The sequence below is a fragment of the Gymnoscopelus braueri genome, assembly GCF_963280865.1.
Source record: "Gymnoscopelus braueri genome assembly, chromosome: 13".
NCBI classification, from domain to species: domain Eukaryota; kingdom Metazoa; phylum Chordata; class Actinopteri; order Myctophiformes; family Myctophidae; genus Gymnoscopelus; species Gymnoscopelus braueri.
This window is the reverse complement of record NC_137615.1, coordinates 38,838,213-38,860,778: the sequence shown is the minus strand read 5'-3', so window position 1 is coordinate 38,860,778 and position 22,566 is coordinate 38,838,213. Positions and strand designations below refer to the sequence as shown.

The window sequence follows — 22,566 nt, the reverse complement described above, 5'->3', positions numbered from 1 at the left end:
TGTAAAAATGTAAGAAGACATAATATATTTTTGTGGATATGACTTTACACAACACAAATCAACTAGTAAAATAGTAAAATACATGTGAATGAAGTCACACATTTGTCAGTTGTGTTTTGTGGCTTTCAACTAATCAAGTCCAATAAAAACTTCCATAGATATGAGAGGTGTATCACATAAATATCCTATAGCTGTGCTGCTGCTGCTGGCATATTTTGGGCATGCAGTTCAGAATCACACCTTCCTCCTGTTATTTCTCCTCATTTATGTACAAGAGACATCAGTGATATCTTGACTTATCAACTTAATAATAACATGCTTATTTTCTTTAGGTCCTAAACCACCTATTAAAGCATGATGACATGCAGGGTCGAATGTGAACTCCTTGCATCACACTCACAGCCCGAAATGGATACTAATTACCATCATCTATGCTGTACAAAGAAAAAAAAAAAAAAAACGATATTCCATGTGGGTTCACAGAATATACAGTATATCTTCGGAAGTTTGCTTTTCCCTTGGTTGGTAAGCAGTGAATGGGATGCGTGGAGAGTTTGTCTCTCTAGAAACACTTGTGGTGGACGATAGAGGGACCGGTCTCGTAATACTCCTGCTTGCTGATCCACATCTGCTGGAAGGTGGAGAGAGAAGCCAGGATGGAACCACCGATCCACACAGAGTATTTCCTATTAGGAGGAGCAATGATCTGCAGAGTAGGGAGAGTTCATAAGATTAATGCTTGTTACTGTATTCTTGAAACAAATAATTATTTACTTTTGTTTGCCGTTTGTGATCAATAAGGAGACACAATTTGTGTTTGAAAGTTCCAATTGGATAAGGAGCTCCAGTCCCAAAAGAGGTTTTGCATTAGATGTATTATTGTAGTTTATGGTTGTACTGTATTTATTACAATCAGTAAAACATGTTGTATACTCAACATACCTGAATCATCTATTTAATGTTGACGAAACATACTGTAATTGTGCGGTTAGTAAATTATGGATGTTTGGCTTGAGTTTTCAAATCAATCTGCACTTTAAAATACATTAAAACACAACAATAACAACTTTGACAAAGAATAGCTGCACTGTTATTTTGAGCATGTTGGATCGCTTATCTCAAGCAAGTCCTGTTTGCAATTATGTCAAGTATACAGTGATTTGTAGAGAATTGCCCTAAGCATTCTATGCCACCAGTATGGCTCTTTAATATTGACCTAAATGTAAAATTACCTGGAGACATTACGGATAGGCCCACTTCAGCTTGTTGTGTTCCGTGTGTACTAAAGTTTGTGTATGTACTGTATGCATGCAGCATGTACCCTTGTTTTGATGGCGGGAGGAACAAGAGCAAAAAGTTCCTTCTGACCCACCCAATCGATTTTGCACAAAAAAAAATACATTTTTTTATAAATTTTTTTTTGTAAAATCTGGCAAAAATAATAATTAAATAACATAACCCTAACCCTAAAACCTAGAACCGAAATAAAGTAACAAAAAAACACCCCAAAACGCCCAAAATCCGCCCAAAACCACAAATGTATTCTCTTCTCTCTCTCTCTTCTCTTCCATTCTCTTCTCTTATTTATTCGCTTTGCGCGCACGGATCGGGGACGCATGCAGCGCGCGTGCATGCGTGCCCACCCGCTCCTGCCTAGGCAATATCAAATAGGTGTGTTCTCTGTGTACTAAAGTTTGTGTATGTACTGTATGCATGCAGCATGTACCTTTGTTATGATGGCGGGAGGAACAAGAGCAGAAATCTCCTTCTGCATGCGGTCAGCAAAACCTGGGAACATGGTGGTGCCTCCGGACAGCACTATGTTGTTGTACAGTTGCTTATGGAAATCCATGTCACACTTCACAATGCTATTGTAGATGGTCTCATGGATCCCTACATAATTCTTACCTGGACCCAGGAAAGAATATGCCTCTCCTGAGTAAGAGAGACAGAGGCACAGAGTAATGGTTAGAATCTAACCTTTAGATAGGCCTGCACTAGATGTTAGATTATCCATATTAAAGTTCAATAACAGTGACAGTGTGCATTTGAACTGAAACATAATTGTCCAACAGTGCATAACTGTTGATGATACAAAACAAGGACAGAAACTGCAGTAAAACAAATCCATATACTATATCAAGATAGTAATGCACAGAAAGGCTTTGAATGACAAATTACATGAGAATCCTGGCCCAAATAATGGCTGCAGATGTAGAGATTATTGTTATACTTTTAATAGCTTGTTTTCAAGTCAGTGATGTAGAACTACACTCCTGTTATTACTTCCCATATTAATACTGTACCATCATCGGTAGTGGTTATACTGTACTACTAACCGGGCTGGAAGAGCATCTCTGGGCAGCGGAAACTCTCGTTGCCAATGGTGATCACGTGACCATCAGGCAGTGTATAGTCGTAGTTCTTCTCCAGTGAGGAAGAGTTGGAACTGCTCTTCATCTCCTGTTCAAAGTCCAATGCCACATAGCATAGTTCCTCCTTCATGTTGCGCACAATCTCACGCTCCGCTGTACAAGAGGGAGGGGTTTCAGAATTATTTAGATTCTCGCAATCTCCAATGAATGGTGCAGGGGGGGTGGATGAAATAGGTCGGATCGTACTGATTATTATCAGATACAAAATAGCCACTACAAGCCTTTTAGAAATACTGGATGTTCAGGCTGCTACGTGGCCTGAATATCTCGATTTTCAGCCTGCTTTCAGCTACATCATGTGAAGCTTGGCCAGTCAAATCCGAATATCACGTTACGACATTTGTTGGCCGATCAAATCCAGACGCCCAACCACCATACACCATCCACCCATAAGCCAATATTAATATAAAATTAATATATTCCTAATCAATCTCAAGTTTTACTTTTTCCTTCCACACAAAAGTTAGCAAATACAGCATTAATTCCCACCTTATGCCTCTGAATAATACGTACCAGGAGTGGTGAAACCATAGCCTCTGGCGAAACCATAGCCTCTGTCTCTCAGCATTTTCATCATATAATCAGTGAGGTCCCTGCCTGCCCATTCCAGTCTAACGATGGCATGAGGCAGAGCGTAGCCATCGTAGATGGGCACTGCATGGGTCCCACCATCACCAGAGTCCATCACAATACCTGGAGAAACAAGAAGTTCAATTAGTTACTGGGGCCACAGAGACCAGTGCATCTCCACAGCACTGTATCTGACACAAATTACGGGTCAATTTGGTTACATTTGCTGAATAGTATAATAACACTTACCAGTGGTCCGACCAGAGGCATAGAGAGACATAACTGCTTGGGTGGCCAGATACATGGCAGGGGAGTCGAAGGTCTCAAACATGATCTAGATGATGACATTTTTTATTAATACTTTTTGTTTTACTTAAATTGAGTGACTGTAATAAGTCAATAATAAGTCATGAGTTACCGACTCCCTACTGCCTTATGTTAACTTATTATTGACTCCCTACTGTCTTATGCTCCCTTATACTGACTCCCTACTGCCTTATGCTGCCTTATTGCTGACCGGCTCATACTGCCTTATTGACTGGGGTAACAGTTGTACATTTAAAAAAAGGAAGTTTCTTCAAAATGTGGGCGTTTCGCAGGACTTTTTGATGATTGGTTTGCTATCTCTTCCCAACTGCCCATGCTCTGGAGGGGCGTGTTACAGATTTCGATATGGCAGACAGAGTGTCGTGAAGTAAAAAAAACAAACATTTCACTGAACAGGATAATAACAGCAACGGTGTCATGAGATGTCGGAAGATCGTCTGCAGGCCTTCAGAAACTTTGTGTATCTCAGGTATGTGTTCTTGTATAGCTTTAGCATATCTCTGCTGTCCAGCAGCAACCAGCAAACTCCAAAACGCTAATTTTTCAGTAAATGAAAAAACAAAATATAAGTTTTTCAGGAAACGAAGAAAACCTTATATTTTAAAAACAAAGCAATACTGCCTCATCAAAGTTAGTGACTTTATATATTGTCAGATACTTGTATGTGTAATTATTTCTGTTCAGTTCAGTTCAGTATGTTTATTTCCAGCTCTTTTGGACAACAGAAAAGGGTACATATATACAAGTACAATTTGTGCAAATTGAATCACAAAAAAAAAGAAATAAGGAGGTCCAGGGCACAAGTTCGTATATATGGTAGTGTCCAAGAAACTGGAAAAGGGGACAGGGAGAAGCATTATGCTTATCGAGCCCTACCCCTGATTATATTATCAACACTTAGTTAGGAGTTTTGTCCGAAGAGAAATATAGCTCAAGTGGAGTTAGGAGTCCAAACAGCTGACAATAGCTCCAGTTGCTGCTGAGGGAGAGGTTTCAAATGGGGCTAAATTCCTAAAAGCTAACAATGGATCTCCAAGCTCACAATGCATCACAACGTGTGAATTAATGCCCTGATGCTTCATGACACTTATTATATAGGCCTATAATAAACGGGACTTTAAATATTACAATAACTTCTGCAAAGAGGGGTTGACAGAGTTGGAGTTTGAGTAGAACTAGCGAGAGAAATTCTATGAACTCATTTCTTGTCACATTGCTCTCCTCATTAAACACTTCATAGATTTTAGAAATAGAATAGAATTTTCATAACATTAGCGTCAGTGCTAAGTTTGATAAACAGGTACACTGCATAGTTTGAACAGACTACGAGGGGAAAAACCCTGCCGTTTAGTTTGTTTATGTGCTGCTCCTCCTCTGTCTGTGTGCACTCACTGCGCAGTGCGCTGTGCTGTGGAACAGCAGCAGGACAGGAGAGGGGGGGAGTTGCATGGTTTGACGTACAGTTTGAGGATCCAATGGAGTTGGGAGGTTTTGTCAGAAGCGCTTTTTAATACTTTTCATTTATTTATTTTTTTACACAGACATAAAGGGTGTTCAATAGCGTTGATTTATATATTTTTTTAAAAAAGCTGAAAATGGAGTTGGACAGCTACAATATAGTGTAGCAATGCTAGTGTGCTACCATATAATCTGGCCCACAGTGGTCGGCCAGAGGGCTGCTCAGAGCGGACACAGACGGCGTTCGCTGGCAGGTGCTCGTCGATCTGCGCTTTTTGACTTAAAGCGTTGATAGCTCCCGAACGAGAGGGGGGGCATACCGGGACAGGGATCCTGGCTGGCGAGGCGCATCCAACGGTGCCTGACCCGAGTCTGTCCATCGCTCCCTGGCCTGGTCGAGGGACCGCCCTGTCTTCAGACCGTTATCACAGTTGTTCTTGTTACTGATTCAGTACAGCCTTTTGCTCCATTATTACTGAATCCCTACTGCCTTGCTGCCTTATCACTCCCTACTGCGTATGCTGCCTTATTACTGACTCGCTACTGCCTTATGTTACCTTATTGTCTTTTTAAGTGGTTCGTATGTGAGTGCTGTGCTGTGCCTCCTGTTTGTGTTAATGAGTTGCAGGTTTGTGTTGCAATCAGCTGCGGATGATACATACAGATATAGCCTACAAACATACAGTACATACACACAAAGTCACATGCCGAAGCAGCAACCGCTTAAAAATAACCCAGAGTATAACAGTGGTCCCTTATGTCCATTGCCATGCTCTCAGAATTGACTTTGGATTTTGATGTGTACTGTACAGTGCATTGAGTGAGGAGGAACAGTAGGGGCCATGTTTCTGGCTCAAGGACAAGTCAATAATAATTAATATATTATGTGAATGAGAGAGAAAGAAATAGTATGTTTGTCCTTCACCTGCACCATTTTCTCCCTGTGCTTCTTAGGGTTGAGAGGAGCCTCAGTCAGCAGAAGTGGATGCTCTTCAGGGGCCTGCACGCGAAGCTCATTATAGAAGGTGTGGTGCCAGATCTATCCAAAAGATAAAATTGGCAAATTGGCACAAAAAAAAAACTTTTTTATGAAACAGTATGAAAGCTTGTGGTGTTGATGAAACTTGATGAAACTCAAGACTCTGAGAGTCTTGAGTTTAGGGCTTAGTGACCACTGATTGGTTATACTGGGTAGCCAGCACATGTGAATGTATTTCTGTGTTCCTACCTTCTCCATGTCATCCCAGTTGGTTATGATGCCATGTGTGAAGGGATTAGTGAGGCTGAGGATCCCCCTCATTGACTGGGCCGCATCTCCTATATAGCACTTGTCTTCCATCTCTACCACTTCCTGAGGAGAGAAACAAGATACATAAACACTATCACTCTAAATACATTCTTGAAACACAATTCACATGGTGTCCTTGTCAGATGTAGAACGCTGGGGTATTCTAATAATTTGCTGATATAGAATAAAAAAACAGGTGTGTGCATGTGCATGTGCATGTGCATGTGCATGTGCATGTGCATGTGCATGTGCATGTGCATGTGCATGTGCATGTGCATGTGCATGTGCATGTGCATGTGCATGTGCCTAAATATAAACTACAATTAAAAAAAGAAGACAAAACGCGTTGTGTAAGAAGACAAAAATTGTGTAATAAAAGTTTTTATTACACAATACTTACCTTTTCAATCCTGCACCTGACAAATAACTCAAAGTATAAAAAATAAATAAAACTAACACTAAAACACATATAAACTAGCTAAAACTATTAGTATTTTCTAAACTAATAAAAACTAGCAAATCCGCTCTAAAAACTAGAAATTAAAACTACCTGAATTAGGAAAATAAATATTCAAAACAAACTAAAACTAAACTAAAATGCAAAATCCCAAACTATTATAACCTTGGTGTGTGTGTGTGTGTGTGTGTGTGTGTGTGTGTGTGTGTGTGTGTGTGTGTGTGTGTGTGTGTGTGTGTGTGTGTGTGTGTGTGTGTGTGTGTGTGTGTGTGTGTGTGTGTGTGTGTGTGTGTGTGTGTGTGTGTGTGTGTGTGTGTGTGTGTGTGTGTGTGTGTGTGTGTTTATACAGTACGTGCGCACGTGCGCGCGTGTGTGCTGTGTGTGTGGTTATGAACCTGATATCTGGGCCGTCCAACGATGGTGGGGAAGTCAACACGAGGTGTGTCATCACTAGCAAACCCTGCTTTGCTCATCGCAGAGCCGTTATCAACCACAAGTGCAACCATGTTTGACACAAGGATATGTTCTTCTATTCCACCTAAAGGATTGTTGGTATATACTGTAAGTGGATAGCATATCTTAAAAAAATCTTTCCATCCAACTGGACCACCAAAATTAAAAATAATAATGTTAATTCATGTTTGTGGCTGACCAATGACGATTGGTCCAATTTCTAAGTGACCCAGGCACACTTGAAATGACACAAACTAGTATAGGCAACATTAAAGATCTGCTGGTGATCCCTGCTCGTGCATGACAAGTGAAGCAGAGGCTGCGCTGTCAAAGTGTCAGATAAGAAAAGGTTTGAGATTGGTGCACATTAAGAGATCCGTCATAAGGAATGATACAAAACAACAACCTCACAGCTGTGTGGAATAAAGAGGTGAGCATGTTAGCAACGGTGTTAGGCGAAAATATAATTCGAGGGGAAAAGGAGGGGGCCTAGTATGGATCTTGAGGTGGATACCATTTCAATACACATAGATAATTGTTAGAATTGCTACACTTTCAACACTTTTGCCAAACATGAGAATTTCACTTTTTCAGTATTTTATTCATAATTTGGTGTGGCTACAACAGAAAACAAGTTACATATGACAACCCACGTTGTTGTGGACTGGATACTTCAGATATATTCAACGACAAGCCATTTTGATTTGCCTCATGTCACATAGGGAATTATAAAAATGATTCCCCCCTCTTCGAAATATCCCCACTCACCAAAGAAATAGTTTCCTAAATCAACATGATTATCTTGTCTGTAAAACCAACTCAACTAAGTTGGAAAATCAATTTTAGCATGTTTTTAGAAGGACAGCGAGTGCAGTTTTTAAATGCATTCTAGCCCACATGTGACAATGGTTAAATGCTTGTATCCCCAAAACGTGTTGTGTGCCATGTTGCATGGAGAATATTGATGGCATAATATCCATACAGTAGGTATCTAATAATCAGAAGATATCATTGGAGCTTAGATTCATTGTTGGTGACTCTGCACCTCAATTTACATGTACAATTTAGACATTTAACAGACTCATCCAGAGTGACTTACAAATGGCAAGATCCTATTGGGTCATCAACAAACGACTGGGTACATTGTCATGTACATAATACAGTATGTAGCATATACTGTACATGTACGGTATGTATAAATACATATATATACATATACATATACATATACATATACATATACATATACATATACATATACATATACATATACATATACATATACATATACACATATACATATACATACACATGATCTGAAATCAATCCATCAAAGTAAACATACTTACGTTTTATCTTTTGCCAGTTTCTGAAGGTAAAACAAGCTGTCCTTGTTTGTGCTCTGGACCTGATGAAGCAAATGTCTTTAACTCAATTTCTACCTGGGCTGCACATGTTTATATACCCTGCCAACCTCAAAGCTAGAGAACTGAACCACACCCCCAACATAAAAAAAAAGTCAAAATACAGAATCCAATAAATTGTTATTGTACATTTTGTTTTGTTTTTTTGGTTCTTTATTTACCCAGGGTAGTAGCTGAGCACAAGTGCTCATTTTCAGCAACGCCCTGCACATAGAAACACACAGACAGACAGACACATTAAAACCTGGGAGCTGACTAGTACAACCACAGTCTTATGCTGTTGGCCACTAAGCAGCTCCACTGGAGCAGTTGGGGTTCAGTGCCTTGCTCAAGGGCACTTCAGCGGTGTTGGGGAAGTGGTGAACATTCACTTCCCAACCCAGATTTTTTTCCTGCCAGTCCGGGGATTTGAACCGGCAACCTTCCGGCAACGAGGGCGTTCCTCTAACCTTTAGGCCACCTCTGCCACAAAGCATTTGTATTTTATTTTATCGACAACGGTTCTATTTGATAGAACATCTGTGACTAACAAACTCCAAAGGTCTTTACGGCAGCGGTTCTCAAACTTTTTCATGTCAAGGACCCCCAAAATGATTTGTATTTGGCCGCGGACCCCCATCTAAATTTTGTTCCAGGGACCCCCAGAAGCAAAGATTTGAGTTACAAATGTTCGCTTTAAAAATATATATATTCAAAGATTTGCACACATTTTCACGATTTTTCAAAAATAGCAGATCTACAAGCTCATAGTGCGGCACTTGGTGCCGCGCTATGAGCTTGTAGATCTGCTATTTTTTAATAGCCAAAGTATAAAAGTTCATAATTATTGTGATGCTATATTATATACATTTTGCTGGGTACCCCCTGGAACCCCCTCAAGTACCCCTGGGGGTCCCCGGACCCCACTTTGAGAACCAATGCTTTACGGAACAGTACCTGTTGATAGTGGGACTCTTTTGTTGCATCTCTTGCATCTTCCTGGCCTGGGCTGGAGAGCTCATAATTCCGACATCCCATTATTCCGACCATTAGGTTAGTGTGAGGTTAGGGTTAGGGCTAGTTATAATGGGGCCAGTCCGACCAACGGGAAGTCAGAATAATGGGCCGTCACACACACACACGCACGCACGCGCACACACACACACACACACACACACACACACACACACACACACACACACACACACACACACACACACACACACACACACACACACACACACACACACACACACACACACACACACACACACACACACACACACACACACACACACAATCTCCGGCCCTGCCTGGAGATACAAATGGGTGCCATATAGAAAACAGCCCTCATGCATTAAAACAGTTGTTGCAGTATATTGTTGGATGTTTCTATGAAAATTCGTCTGACCTTGAGTTCACACCAGATTTCAACACATCAAAACACATCATGTAGTTGGCAATGTCACATACTAAACATACATAGTCTGTTTCAACAACCAGCATTGAATCCGCATTCTCTAGTAATAAGATAAACACAAGAGAGCATTGTAACAAGGCTGTCAAGCTACATACTTTCAATTTCAGTTGTGTGAAGGAGTTTCTTTGAAATGGCCTGATCTGCTGTAAAGCACAACATGTTAGACTGTTAGGGTCCAGTACTCCCCACCTGTCTGCAGCACATACTGTATATATACCATATAGTATGTATGTACATAGTATGTATGTACATAGTAGGCTACATACAGTAGGAGCCTGTAAGTATACTACATAATGTACTACATACTTATACTTTACGTTACGCGTAAGGCGCATAGTGGCTCACCCTGGATTCATGCAAGACCTGCGTGAGACGGCACAGGAAAAAGGAAAAACTGAATTGGCACCTGTACAGTAGGTGGCCCAAGTATGTATTAGGCCTATAGCAATATAAGGGGAACGGTTTTAGTTTTCATTATGATTATATATAGTATGTGATGGCTGCTGTGTTGTGGGTTGTCTGTCTGTCTATTTATGCCTTTTCAATGTACATTTTAAAAATAAAAATAATAAAGTCTCTACTGTATGTACTGTAGCCTATACTGTGTGTTGTCTCTCTATCACTCGTTGTCAAGGGTTGTACTCTGTTTCGAAAGAGAAATTAATTCATTGTATGTCAACACTACCGTGGGTGTTATTGACACCGCTGTTTAATGAGGCCTATGACACAATGGAGAACACTCAGCTGCTTGTTGAACAGGACATCTCTAGTCTCGAGACAGACTGTTGGCCCGCAACAGTCTGCATATCAGAAGCAAAATGAGCCCCTCCAGCCTACTTCTGTTTTACCTTTGCAGTCACGTAAATAACTCTAGTTTGCCGATTGGCTATTTTAAAATAGTCTATTGGATAAGGCGCATACTATAGGCTCTAATGCAGCCTGACAGCGAGTTGCAGGTTTGATTCCAGAGCCCAACAACCTTGCGTGTCCCTCCCCGTCTCTCTCTCCCTGTTTCCTGTTACTCTCTACTCTACTATCCAAATAAAGGAAGAAAATCCCATCAAAAATATAATTAAAAAAGTAAACGGAAATGACAAACAGATGACAGCTTCCTGTTACAATGTGTTTGAGGCGGAGTCATACAGAGTCTAGCATTTGGAAATTGTGGAAGAGAGTTGTCTGGCTTGAGATACGAGATACTAAGTGGGACATTAACAGTAAGACAAAGTGCTTGGCACTTTGTTCACCCGTTTCATTTGGATTATACTTTACTGTTTAAGTACTGTTCTATGGACAATGATGGAATAAAAACAAGGACCGTGTCAAACTACAGCATGGATTAGGTTGAGCAGGAACAACAACTTTTAGTGTATCGAGTATAAAGATGACTTTTATTTGGTGACGTCTTTGCAAGGCTTAAAGGAGTAGTTCACCCCAAAAATTACTTATTTTCTATCAATTACACACCCCATAAGCCTTGAATTCATGGAGATCATTTGTTTTTGTCACATTCCTAGGGCAATAATTTGATTGAGTCTCCTTCTGAGTCTCCTGTTCAGTGCCATTGACGTTGCCGACGTCACGTTATTCATAAGCCCAGAGTGCCAATGACGTCACCGACGTCATAAAAATTAATAATAAAACAATTTAAAATATATATTTTTTTAAACTTTAACTTTTTTTTTATTCTGAACCCAAGATATCATGATTTGAAGATTTGCTGCTCCATTCACTTCTTGTTTAACTTCTTACTGAAAAAGGCTGTATCTCGCTTCCTAAGCCCTTTTTTTTACAATGTATTTTTGGCCTTTAGCACAGGGATGATAAAGCCAGAAATACGTTTGGCACTGAATGAGTTAACCGATGACCCGATCGTCAATTTATTCGCTTAGGAATACGACAAAAAAAAAAAAAATCCATGAATTCAAGGCTTCATGGTGTGTGTAATTGATAAAAAATAAGTAATTCTTTGGGTGAACTGTACTCCTTTAACTACATGCTGCTTTTCTCTCTTGGGTACATTTATCCCCATAAAAGGCATGGTGCTGGGTCACTGCATGCATGGCCTGTCACTGTCCATCGGCAGTGGTGCTGAACTCTTTGCTAATCGATGCATATAGAGTGATGTGTGGTGTCCTTGGTTTGTTGATTATATCGTGACTGGCAACCTGTTGTTATTAGTGGAGAAAATATGACAAATGCAACTCCATGACCATGAGTTTTCACATATTTCTATGGGGTTTATGGATATGGAACAGAGCTCAGAGCTATGACCTATGTCCACCATCTCCTCATCTCCACTGTCACTTGTACTGTCACCACTCTCACAATTTGGATGCTGAATATAAATATCTGCCCTCTCTGTGTCAACTGATTTTACCATTTCAATCATCTCCTGAACTGTGAATCCTTTTTGAGAATTAGCCATTTCTCATACACAGCACCTCTTCGTCTGTGACAATGGCCAACTGCAACAAACCAGTATGGGAATAAAAATACAGCTCCAGCTGCATTTCAAAGACCAAAAAGATGTTTGTAAGTCTGACTTTGGGCTTTATTCTCTCCCTGTGTATGTGTATACTGTATGTGTCTACTTGTAAGTTAATGTAGTATGTGAACCATAACAAGGCTTAAATCAAGCCTCTTAATCTTCTTCAGTAGCCCCACCCTCTTATTTTAACACACTGAACCACAGATGAAAGTCAGTCATTAGAGCCCATGTGGGAGAAAACCATGTTTTGAAGCCAGACCGGGAGGTGACAACATTGTTTTCTCATCTGTCCGTGTATCCCTCTGTGCGCAGCTAATCTCGGACACCCCTGAACTGATCTACGTCAGACTTTGCATCCCTAAAATTTGTCTAACAACTCATGGCCCATGGGGCCGTCACAAGTGCTAATGATGTCACTGACTGTTTGTGGCACAAATGGCACAAATGATCTCAAGAGTGATGTGACAAAGAGCATCAAACAGTTTTTTGATATTCCATACTTTTGGCTCGTAACTGATTTCCGAAATGAGTGGGCCTACTGTATTACTTACACCCCGAAACATATTTTGTCCATAGGGAATTGGTTGCAGCGGATCTTCCCCTGCTAGAATAAAGGATAAAAACTAGTCCACCTCCTCCCATGACAACTGACGTTGGCCAAAAGGGCAGCCACTGAACAAAAAAGGTGTGCCACTGCATTGTTTCACTTTAAGGCGAAACACTGATAGGGGTGCCAGGGAGGGATTTCTACTATCAGTCCAGCTATGATGTGTTATTGGGGTCCAAATCAAAACATTGATTTGATGGATTCCAAATTTAAGAAATAGCCAGCCCACAGAAATGACTGAGTGATCAATCTGCTCATATTTCACATTAGTTTGGTAAAAGGCACTTCTCAGAACCTCAAAATATATATCATACAAATGCTGTTAATGATTGATTTTGAACTCATTTTTACTCAGAGAGAGAGAGAGTAAAATGTAAGTAAATTGTTTGCTACACTGCAATGAGTTGAACCACTGCCAAGTTTATGCTTACACTCATGAATGCGTGCCAGAGCACATGAATTCTTTCTTTCTTTCTTTCTTAGAATAGAAAGCAAAAGAGTGTATGCGGGAGAGTAAAAGGACATGCAGGTTGACCAAGGACCTTAAGGTCTCTTCCTTTTGAACAGAGAAAGTATCACTTTCAACTCATCATTCAAGTAAAAGCTGTAACACTGCCAAGTTGACACACTCATACCATTACAGATTAATGAATGCCAGTGCAAAGAAATCCAGTTTCCGTGTTTGTATGCTGGCCTTAGGCAAATTAATATAGAAACCGAAAATAAGAGGTGCTCCAATCTCATTATTTGTATGGTGGACTTAGCCAAACTATATAAAATAAAATAAATAAATGCTCCTCGTTTCACTATTTGTATGCTGGATTTAGCCAAACAAAAATGTATCATACCATAATAAAAAGTGAAATTTCAATTTTTAAATGCCCATTAAATGGGCTATACATGAAAAGAAAAAAGAAGACTAAATGTAATATGTTTAACAGCTAAAATGCAGGAAGCAGTTCACCCAACGTCAATCAAAAAATATTAATAATCATACAAATGCAGATCATTAATGGCACTCATTTTGAGTCCTGAGAGGGAAAGAGAGAGAGAGAGAGAGAGAGAGAGAGAGAGAGAGAGAGAGAGAGAGAGAGAGAGAAAAAATGAAAGTAAATTGTTTGCTACACTGCAATGAGTTGAACCACTGCCAAGTTTAAGTTTAGACACTCATGAATGCGTGCCAGAGCACATGAATACAAACCGAAAGAATGTATGCTGGATTTAGGCAAACTAATTATGAAACCAAAATGATGAAGTCCTCCAATTTCATAATTTGTATAAGAAATAATTTGTAAAGAAATAAGCATTCCTCTTTTCATTATTTGTATGCTTGATTTAGCCAAACTAATATAAATAGAAAACAAAATGAATGAGTGATCCTCATTTCACTATTTGCATGCTGGATTTAGGCAGTAGGCCTGATTTAGCCAAACTAATATAGAAAGAAACCGAAATTAAGTAGTGCTCCAACTTTCACTATTTGTATGCTTAGACAAACTAAAATAAACCAAAATGAAGTCTGTATGCTGGATTTTAAGGCAAACTAATAGAAACAACTTTCTTTGGGGGAATCTTTGGGCATAACCACAGTGGGATCAGCTTCCCCACCAGCCCATATGTAAAAGACGCCAGGGGGCATCCTTACAATGTGGACCTGCGGCTGCGGACCACTCAATACCTTTTCCGTAATATGTTAATGCCAAAGGAATTGAGCCCTGCAGAACATGTTGACTCAACACAAATGTTGCCATTGAAAACAAGGCAGGCTTGCCGACAGAAGTGGCCTTGAGTTGCATACTGTTACGGTGGGAATCAGTTATAATCTATTTGAAAATTGCACATGGTCAGTTTCCACATGGTCCACATTCTGTTGTCGTCAACATGGTACAAGTCTGGATGTCTCTCTCCATCTCTCTCTCCCTGTTTCCTGTCTGTCTCTACTGAAAACTATAAATAAAGGCAAAAAAGCCCCCCCAAAATCAAAAAAACATGGTACAATAAAGGGAAAGGGTAGGCTCTGTGTTAGCATGTGGAGGCCGAGGTTCCTGTGCAAGTGCCAAAATGATGACCTTAAGCAGTGGTTCTCAAAGCTTTTCATGTCAAGGACCCCAACATCAATATGTATTAGGCCAAGGACCTTCATCAGAAAACAGTTTGGGCAAGGTCCCCCATAAATGATTTGTGTTGTTAAAATGTTTAAAAATTATTCCAATCTTTCACATTTTGTTCAAGATTTTTCTAGAGGCTCAAGCTCAACTGCAAGTTACAAAAAGGGCAATGGTGTCTGAATCACACCCATATTTTATAAACATCACAACAAAAAACTGGTTTCATAATTTTGCTGTCAAAACAAATCTGACACTTGTATTATACAAAATAGGTCATTCATCCTGATCCCTTCATTAATGAATTACAGACTACTGTGTATCAACGCAAGTAAAACAACAATTTCACCAGGTTTTTCACCTTTTAAATTATGTTTAAATTAACATTTTTGAACACATGAGTGGTTACTTTTTGTCACAGGTGAGCATCAAACCAGTGACTTTAGGATATTTTTCTTCATGTTGAAGCATAACTTTTACAGTACTCTCATTGTTTTACTTTTTACACATATACGCAAACAAAGATGTAGCTGTGCATACACAAACATACAAAAGAAGCAAACAACTTCATACACATAATGTATAATATGTGTATACATGAATTGAGACAATGTATGAAGGTAACATCAAGTGACCTATGTAAGATTTAACACAGTGTGTTGCCTCAAATTTCCATGGTAAACGAGAGACCATACTGTAGTTCCTAAACATGCTACCTACTGTACATACTGTAGGAGGTATCCATGGCAAAGACACAGCTTAAATAAGAATGTAAACTTTACCTAGGATGCAGGATAGCTGTCACTCACCCATTCTACTCATCAAAGGGAGGCAGAGCAAAAATATCAGGCTCCTCAACTGTGGAACCTTCTTCCAGGTTTGGTCCATGAGGCAGACCTCTCTATGTTTAAGACCACTAGACTAAAACATTTGCTTTTTGATAAAGCTTATAACAGTTAAGGCTGCTATAGCCATAGGAATTCCCCTCTCCTGGGGGAATTTATAGGCACCTCTCTCCTCTCCCCTCCCCTCCCCTCCCTCCCTCCCCACCTCCTCCTCCCTCTCCCTTGCCACACGCACGCACGCACGCACGCACGCACGCACACGCACACACACACACACACACACACACACACACACACACACAAAATGTCAACATCTCTCTTCTATTGGACCTGCTACACAAATATGAATGCCATAACCACTGTGCGATGCGATGCAGACTAGCCGACACCAACTCAGGACTCCTAAATCGCTGCCCTCCACACCCTCCTGTCTAGCATCAAGGTCTTGAGCTGTTTTGTTAGTGTTGTTAGCGGCGCAGTCGCGCTGCAGTGTGTCTACATAGGTGGTGCAGCTCTCAAAACGATTTGAAAACTGCAAAAAGGCAAACTTATAACTGTTTTGCTGTTTTCAAATATCGTTTGAGACATAATCAAATGTTTCATGGTCATGATTCACCAGGAGCCTGGATGTCTTGGTTCCACGCTTAAAATAATTAATATAATTATTTTCGGAAATCTATATGGAAAAAAATGTATGGGCTTTCTACCTTTGAAACCACAAAATGGCCACCACTGCTATGCTCTAGCGGTCTAGCCTAGCGCCTTGGGTTGGCTCCCACAGTGTCAGTTTGCTCGCTGCCAGTTCTGTGTGCCTGAAGTAGTGCCCTGCCAGCCTCATCCTTCCCTCTCTGACCTTGTCCGTGACCTGTGGGAGGCCTCCATAAAGGTCCACGTTATTGATATGGTCTGCCCATATGATATCAAGTGCCATTCATAGCATTCTTGTGTAGACACCATCCAGAGCCTTTTCCTAATGTGTTGTGAGGGTTCATGTCTCAGCCCCATACAGGCTGTATGGGGCTGAGACATACCTGCCTGTTCGTCGCCTGTTCGTGGCTACAATGGAGTCCATTGTAGCCACGAACAGGCGACTCTTGAGGTCATCTCCCATGTCAGATTTACACACTCTCCTTATCCCGTGGCATTCCAAGCATGACCACTGTACCCATAGATATATATAAAGGCTAGATGACTCACCCGCGCTGCTGGCCAATGGAGTACGACGTTGCCACATGGCGGCCATCTTGCGACAGTCATTCATAACTTTATGTCTATGGTGCATGTACAATTGAAATAACCATAGCGTGCTCAATTTTCATCCGATTTTCAAACGGTTTGGTGTGTTGTAAACACCAAAGATGTAGTTATGATACTGCACACTTAATGTTATAAAAAAAAAAACATGATTATAATTATAAGTATGCAGTATCATAACTACATCTTTGGTGTTTACAACACACCAAACCGTTTGAAAATCTGATGAAAATTGAGCACGCTATGGTTATTTCAATAGTACATGCACCATAGACATAATGTTATGAATGACTGTCGCAAGATGGCCGCGGTTGAGCTACGCTTGCGACGCCCCCTTGAGCCATCTAGCCTTTATATATATATCTATGACTGTACCAGCCAGTTGTAGGCCAATATATGTTGTTCCTTTGTGCATGTGACATAACCTACATAATCAATAGGATGATAACTTATCATCCTAACTTAGTTTCTATAAGGTGTCATGTCATACTCTGACCTGTCGGTAGCGCTGTTGTTCTTTCACAGCCAAGAGCAGAGACCTGCAGGGCATGCACTTCTTCCAGTCTCCTCATATGCATGCACATGCACATGCACATGCACATGCACATGCACATGCACATGCACATGCACATGCACATGCACATGCACATGCACGCTCGCGCGCGCGCTCACACACACACACACACACACACACACACACACACACACACACACACACACACACACACACACACACACACACACACACACACACACACACACAATCATGTATGATTATGATTAGATTTATTATGAATGAATGTTTTATTTCCGTGTCCGGACAATTACTTGACCCATCCCACATGAGATTATCAGTAAATTTAAAACAAAAACAAAATAAACATACCAGTGTATACCCAACCAGCAGCAACTCATACCACATACAGTACATACATTCATATACCTGTACTGAATACATAAAGTTAATAAAAATGAAAAATGAATCTGTTTCAAGTCACCCTTCTCCTCCTATCCCACGCTTTACAAAGATATTCTGAAAATGCAGAAATAGGATGAAAAAAACATTAAATTAAAGCACCATTCTCTTAATCTATCAGGTTTAGATCAGGGGTGTGAACAATGTTTCTCTCAGATCATTATACAAAGGACAAATAAAATAAAATGGATTTCATTCTCCACCTGATTCAAATCACAGTATTCACATATTCTATCCTCCTCAGCTACGCCCCTATATCTTCCTGTTTTTCGATATGTAATGGCAGAATGCCAAATCTTATCTGTGCACAAAGTGACCTCTGATTTTTAGCCAAATTATACAAAACATATTTTTCACATTTATAATCTTTTTTTAAAAGACAATAAGTTCTTAATTTTGGCTTTTGCCAAAAGTTTGCATGCATTTTGCACGGATTCTGTTTTTAAACTCATTCACAGTTGTTCTTTGGAAATAATGATCTTCCAAACCACATTCCCGCAATACATCAAAGATTTCAGAGACCCATTCCCCTTCACCAGACAGATCCCAATAAAAAATGTGACTTGCCACCCTGTTGGGTGGTAAACCCAGCAACCTGTTCCAGAGACTCACCATGCTGGCCTTCCATCTAATTTCACAGGAGTCCAACCCCGTATCTCCATTAAATGCTGGGATTGGTGCATATTTGTGTAGTCCCAAAAATAATCGAATTGCCCGATTCTGGACACTTTCATTTAACTGAAACCTTTTGTACCCCCACACCGCCGAAATATAATCTAAAATAGGACATACTCATGTTTCATACAATTTAGAGTACGTAAAAAATAGCCCATGTCCCTCAACATTTTGGTTTTGCCTATTAGGCCTCCCAATGCCCTGCCGGCAGAATCTGCTAGGGCAGATACGCCGTGAAAAAAAGTACATATTTTCATCTAGAAACAAACCAAGGGACTTGTACTTATTGGCCCTCATTTATCAACGCGGTGCAGCCCAAATAATGGGCGTAGGGCGATATCACCGCACCTTTCGGCATTTATCAATATATCCTGACGTGGGCTTCATCCTACCATACGCTGAGATCTCACGTCTGGTCGAGACCAGTTGTTGACGTTGGCTGCGCCCGTTTATTCCATTCTAGACCTGCGGAGCAGCACTGTCTGACTGTCTGACAGGCATCTGGACACATAATCCACTCCTAAATGTATATCTACACACTAATAATTAATCCCTGTGAAAATATAACATTTTATAAAGTAATTTAAACAAACTGCTTTAACAGTCATTCAGTTGCATTGGCTATTTTAAAATAGCAGATCTGCAAGCTCAAAAACGGGTCGCATCGCGACGCGTTGTGAGCTTGTAGATCTGCTATTTTCAAAATATACGAGCGCTTTTGCGTCGGGACTCGGGAGTCCCGCGGTCGGGACTGCCGACGATCTTTTCATGGACAGTGAGGTGTACAAACTTACAGTAGCTTGTCCTATGTTATGGAGTTATGTCATAGAGAGTTTTGAAGACTACAACCTGGATGGGTTAAGGATATAAACCCGACGCTCCAATCTCTTATTAACGGGACGGACCGAAACCACTGCCGCCCGTCCGAGTCTCACGGGGAATATCCTACATGACTGCTTGTGCACTGCTCGGTATGGGTTAAATAAATTAATATACAAACGTATTCCATTCATGGCGATGTGATTGGTATCATAATATGTCATTCATGTAGGCTACAAGCCTACGTGACAAAGATTGTACCGCTACGGTACGGATTACAATACATGAAAAACACAGCTGGGCGGGCGTGTGTGTGTGTGTGTGTGTGTGAGAGAGAGAGAGAGAGAGAGAGAGAGAGAGAGAGAGAGAGAGAGAGAGAGAGAGAGAGAGGGGGGCGTGTGCGTGTGCGTGTGTGGCGAGGCAGGCGGGGGAAACTCTTTCTCATTGGCTTTTGATGTCTTTGGTTGTATTCTGGTCCTTCTTCATGTCGTAAAATCGGGGCGTTTTGAGAATATTTAAGGGCGTGTTATTTAAATGACGCTAGGTTCCAGCCGTGACATTTATCAAGCCTGGGACCAAATGTAGGCTCAGCTGTGTAGGATTCGTTGATAAATGTGACTTCGACGTTGGTGTACGGCCGAATATATGGAAAAATATAAGCCGGTTTATAAGCTGCGTTGATAAATGAGGGCCATTATCTGTAAACTCCAGTTGTTTGCCACCAACACAAAACTTGAAACTATTTATTTCTGTACCTGGATTTCTAAAATGCATTACTTGTGTTTTCTTTTGATTAATACACATTCTCCACTTCTTGCACCATTCATTAACAAAATCAACATTTTTTGTAAATATTCTTCACTTACTGAAAGTAAAATAATATCGTCCGCATAATCTACAAATACATGACCACATGGTACCCCTTTCCCCAGTTGTTTTACCTCTCTGGCCAAATCATTAATGAAAACAGCAAATAAAGTTGGTGACAAAACATCCCCTTGTTTAACACTAGAGGGAATAAAAAAACATTCTGTGAAATAATCATTCACTTTCACACAGGCAACAGGTTGCCTGTATAGAGAGGAAATAGCTTGATAGAACTTTCCATTTACCCCAATTTGATGAAGCTTATACTTAAGGAGGTTGCGATCAATAAGGTCAAATGCTAAAATCCTTTTTATAGGCGAATGTAACTGAAATTCATGAGAAGCTTGCAAAAAAGAATTTCATCCACTCTTATACAAGTATGGCAGGTGTTTTCTTCAACTTCAGAAGGCCTAACTCCATGCCGACATGCTCACCTCCTCTGGCTCCTCATTACACACATTCAGCTGTGAGGTTGATGATCGTGTGTGCGTGTGTGTGCGTGCGTGAGTGAGAGTCGAGAGACAGCTGGTTGATGTACACTGTCAATGTTGTTTGTATAACATATTAACAACCACACCCGTTGTAACTACCACCGTTAATGTAGAAGTAGGTGCAGATTTGAGATGCATTTGCAACTTCTATGGACTATGTGCCTGATCGCGACGATCAAGCTTGTGTACAAGTGTCGTGTATTTGAGGCAGTAAACTGCGTGCTAGCAGGCTGGTTGGTTGTAATAAGGTGAAGAAGAGACGTCAGCTTTCCAGGTTTCCAATCATTCAGTGGTTTATTCAGCATTCAAGTACAACAGCATAGTATGAGAACCAGGGGCAGGAGCCCCTGTCCTCCCCAGCAGCCTCACGGCGTGTGTAGACAGTACTCTCTAACTAGTCACTTACAGTCACTCTTTATACTGTAGGTAGCTGACATTAGAATGCAGGCGGTTCATGTGGGGTGGGGGTCAATGAGAGCCTCCACCTGTTGACCAAGCTCTTTGATCAGTGCCTCTATCTGATTAGCAGCTGAATGCCAGGAAGCCTAGACCTGGTGTCTCCAGGTTAAACAATGGAGATGTAGATTGCATTCCACACCAGGGCAGAGTCCCTGTATATGCAAACGCCAGGCTGGCTCACAACACATTCATGATTCTTCCTACTTTAGTAAAATATCTTCAGTATCATTTCTTTATACGTTTTGACTTGCATACTGTTAAAATATAAGCAAATAAGGACCAATATACCACACAAGCAAGCATTACTCACCGGTAGAATCCAACAGCCGCGCCCCCCTGACGCCCCCCCCTGACTCCCCCAACCCTGTACAGGGCTATGCAGATGACATTTCATTAGCCTCTAGGGAAGAGAGCACCATTAAGACCATGCTCACCAGGACAGATACGTTTCTAGAATGGTCAGGCCTAGAGGTTAAAAACACGAAATGTGCCGTTTTGTATGAGAGGAGAAGTGGAGGGAACCAGTGGTATCACTCAAGAACAGATACACCCCATTGTTTACAATAGCATCGGAACCCATACGTGTGTAGGGGGAGACTGGGGACAAAAGTAACTTTTTGTATTTGCCTTCATAATTCACAGACTACTTGAAATATCCTACTCATCTTTTGCTATAAGAAACATATATATGTGCCCTAATTAATAATACAAAATTTAAGCTTTCACTAATAAGGACCAGACTAAAATATTAATTTGAATGCAATGAGTCACAGTGTTACAATTGCCCCCATGACGGGGGCAGTTGTAACAGTAGTTGGGGGCAATTGTAACACTGTAAAAATAAGTCATATTAATACACTTTATCTCAAATAAAAGCACATCACTAAGTAATATGTATTTTTTTATAATTTAACAGTTTTACTTACGAATGTTTTATATACATAATTACAATTATTTTGTATTTTTATTCGAATGATTTTATTTTTCAATTTGTTTTTTTCAAATCTATGTCTATTTTTTATTGTCTCCGCCACGCCGAAAGGCATGGCGAGTGAGTATGTTTTACCCCCTGTCCGTCCGTCCGTGTGTCCGTGTGTCCGTGTGTC

The 22,566-nt window shown here is 40.6% G+C and overlaps 2 protein-coding genes and 1 long non-coding RNA gene across 3 annotated transcripts in view; 1 reads left to right on the top strand and 2 right to left on the bottom strand.

Annotated features, from left to right (window-relative positions):
- Positions 1-8,418, bottom strand: part of LOC308097939 (actin, cytoplasmic-like) — a gene marked incomplete at its 5' end in the record, with an annotated part of 85,754 nt that extends 77,336 nt beyond the window's left edge. Inside the window, 2 exons of the mRNA XM_080446100.1 lie at positions 6,931-7,094; positions 8,338-8,418. Of these exons, the coding sequence (XP_080302226.1) occupies positions 6,931-7,041 (111 nt within the window). The remainder of the gene's footprint in view (positions 1-6,930; positions 7,095-8,337) is intronic.
- The window catches only part of LOC308097945, a 435,438-nt gene that overhangs the window by 83,490 nt on the left and 329,382 nt on the right, over positions 1-22,566 (top strand). The gene's annotated exons all lie outside the window — the stretch shown is intronic.
- On the bottom strand, positions 563-6,139 carry LOC308098613 (actin, cytoplasmic-like; the record flags this gene model as incomplete). Its single annotated transcript, XM_080447022.1, has 7 exons — positions 6,019-6,139; positions 5,716-5,829; positions 3,255-3,339; positions 2,949-3,128; positions 2,340-2,528; positions 1,727-1,935; positions 563-706 (listed from the first exon to the last, which is right to left on the bottom strand). The coding sequence occupies exons 1-7, from the start codon at positions 6,127-6,129 to the stop codon at positions 563-565; spliced, it is 1,032 nt and encodes a 343-aa protein (XP_080303148.1). The 5' UTR covers positions 6,130-6,139.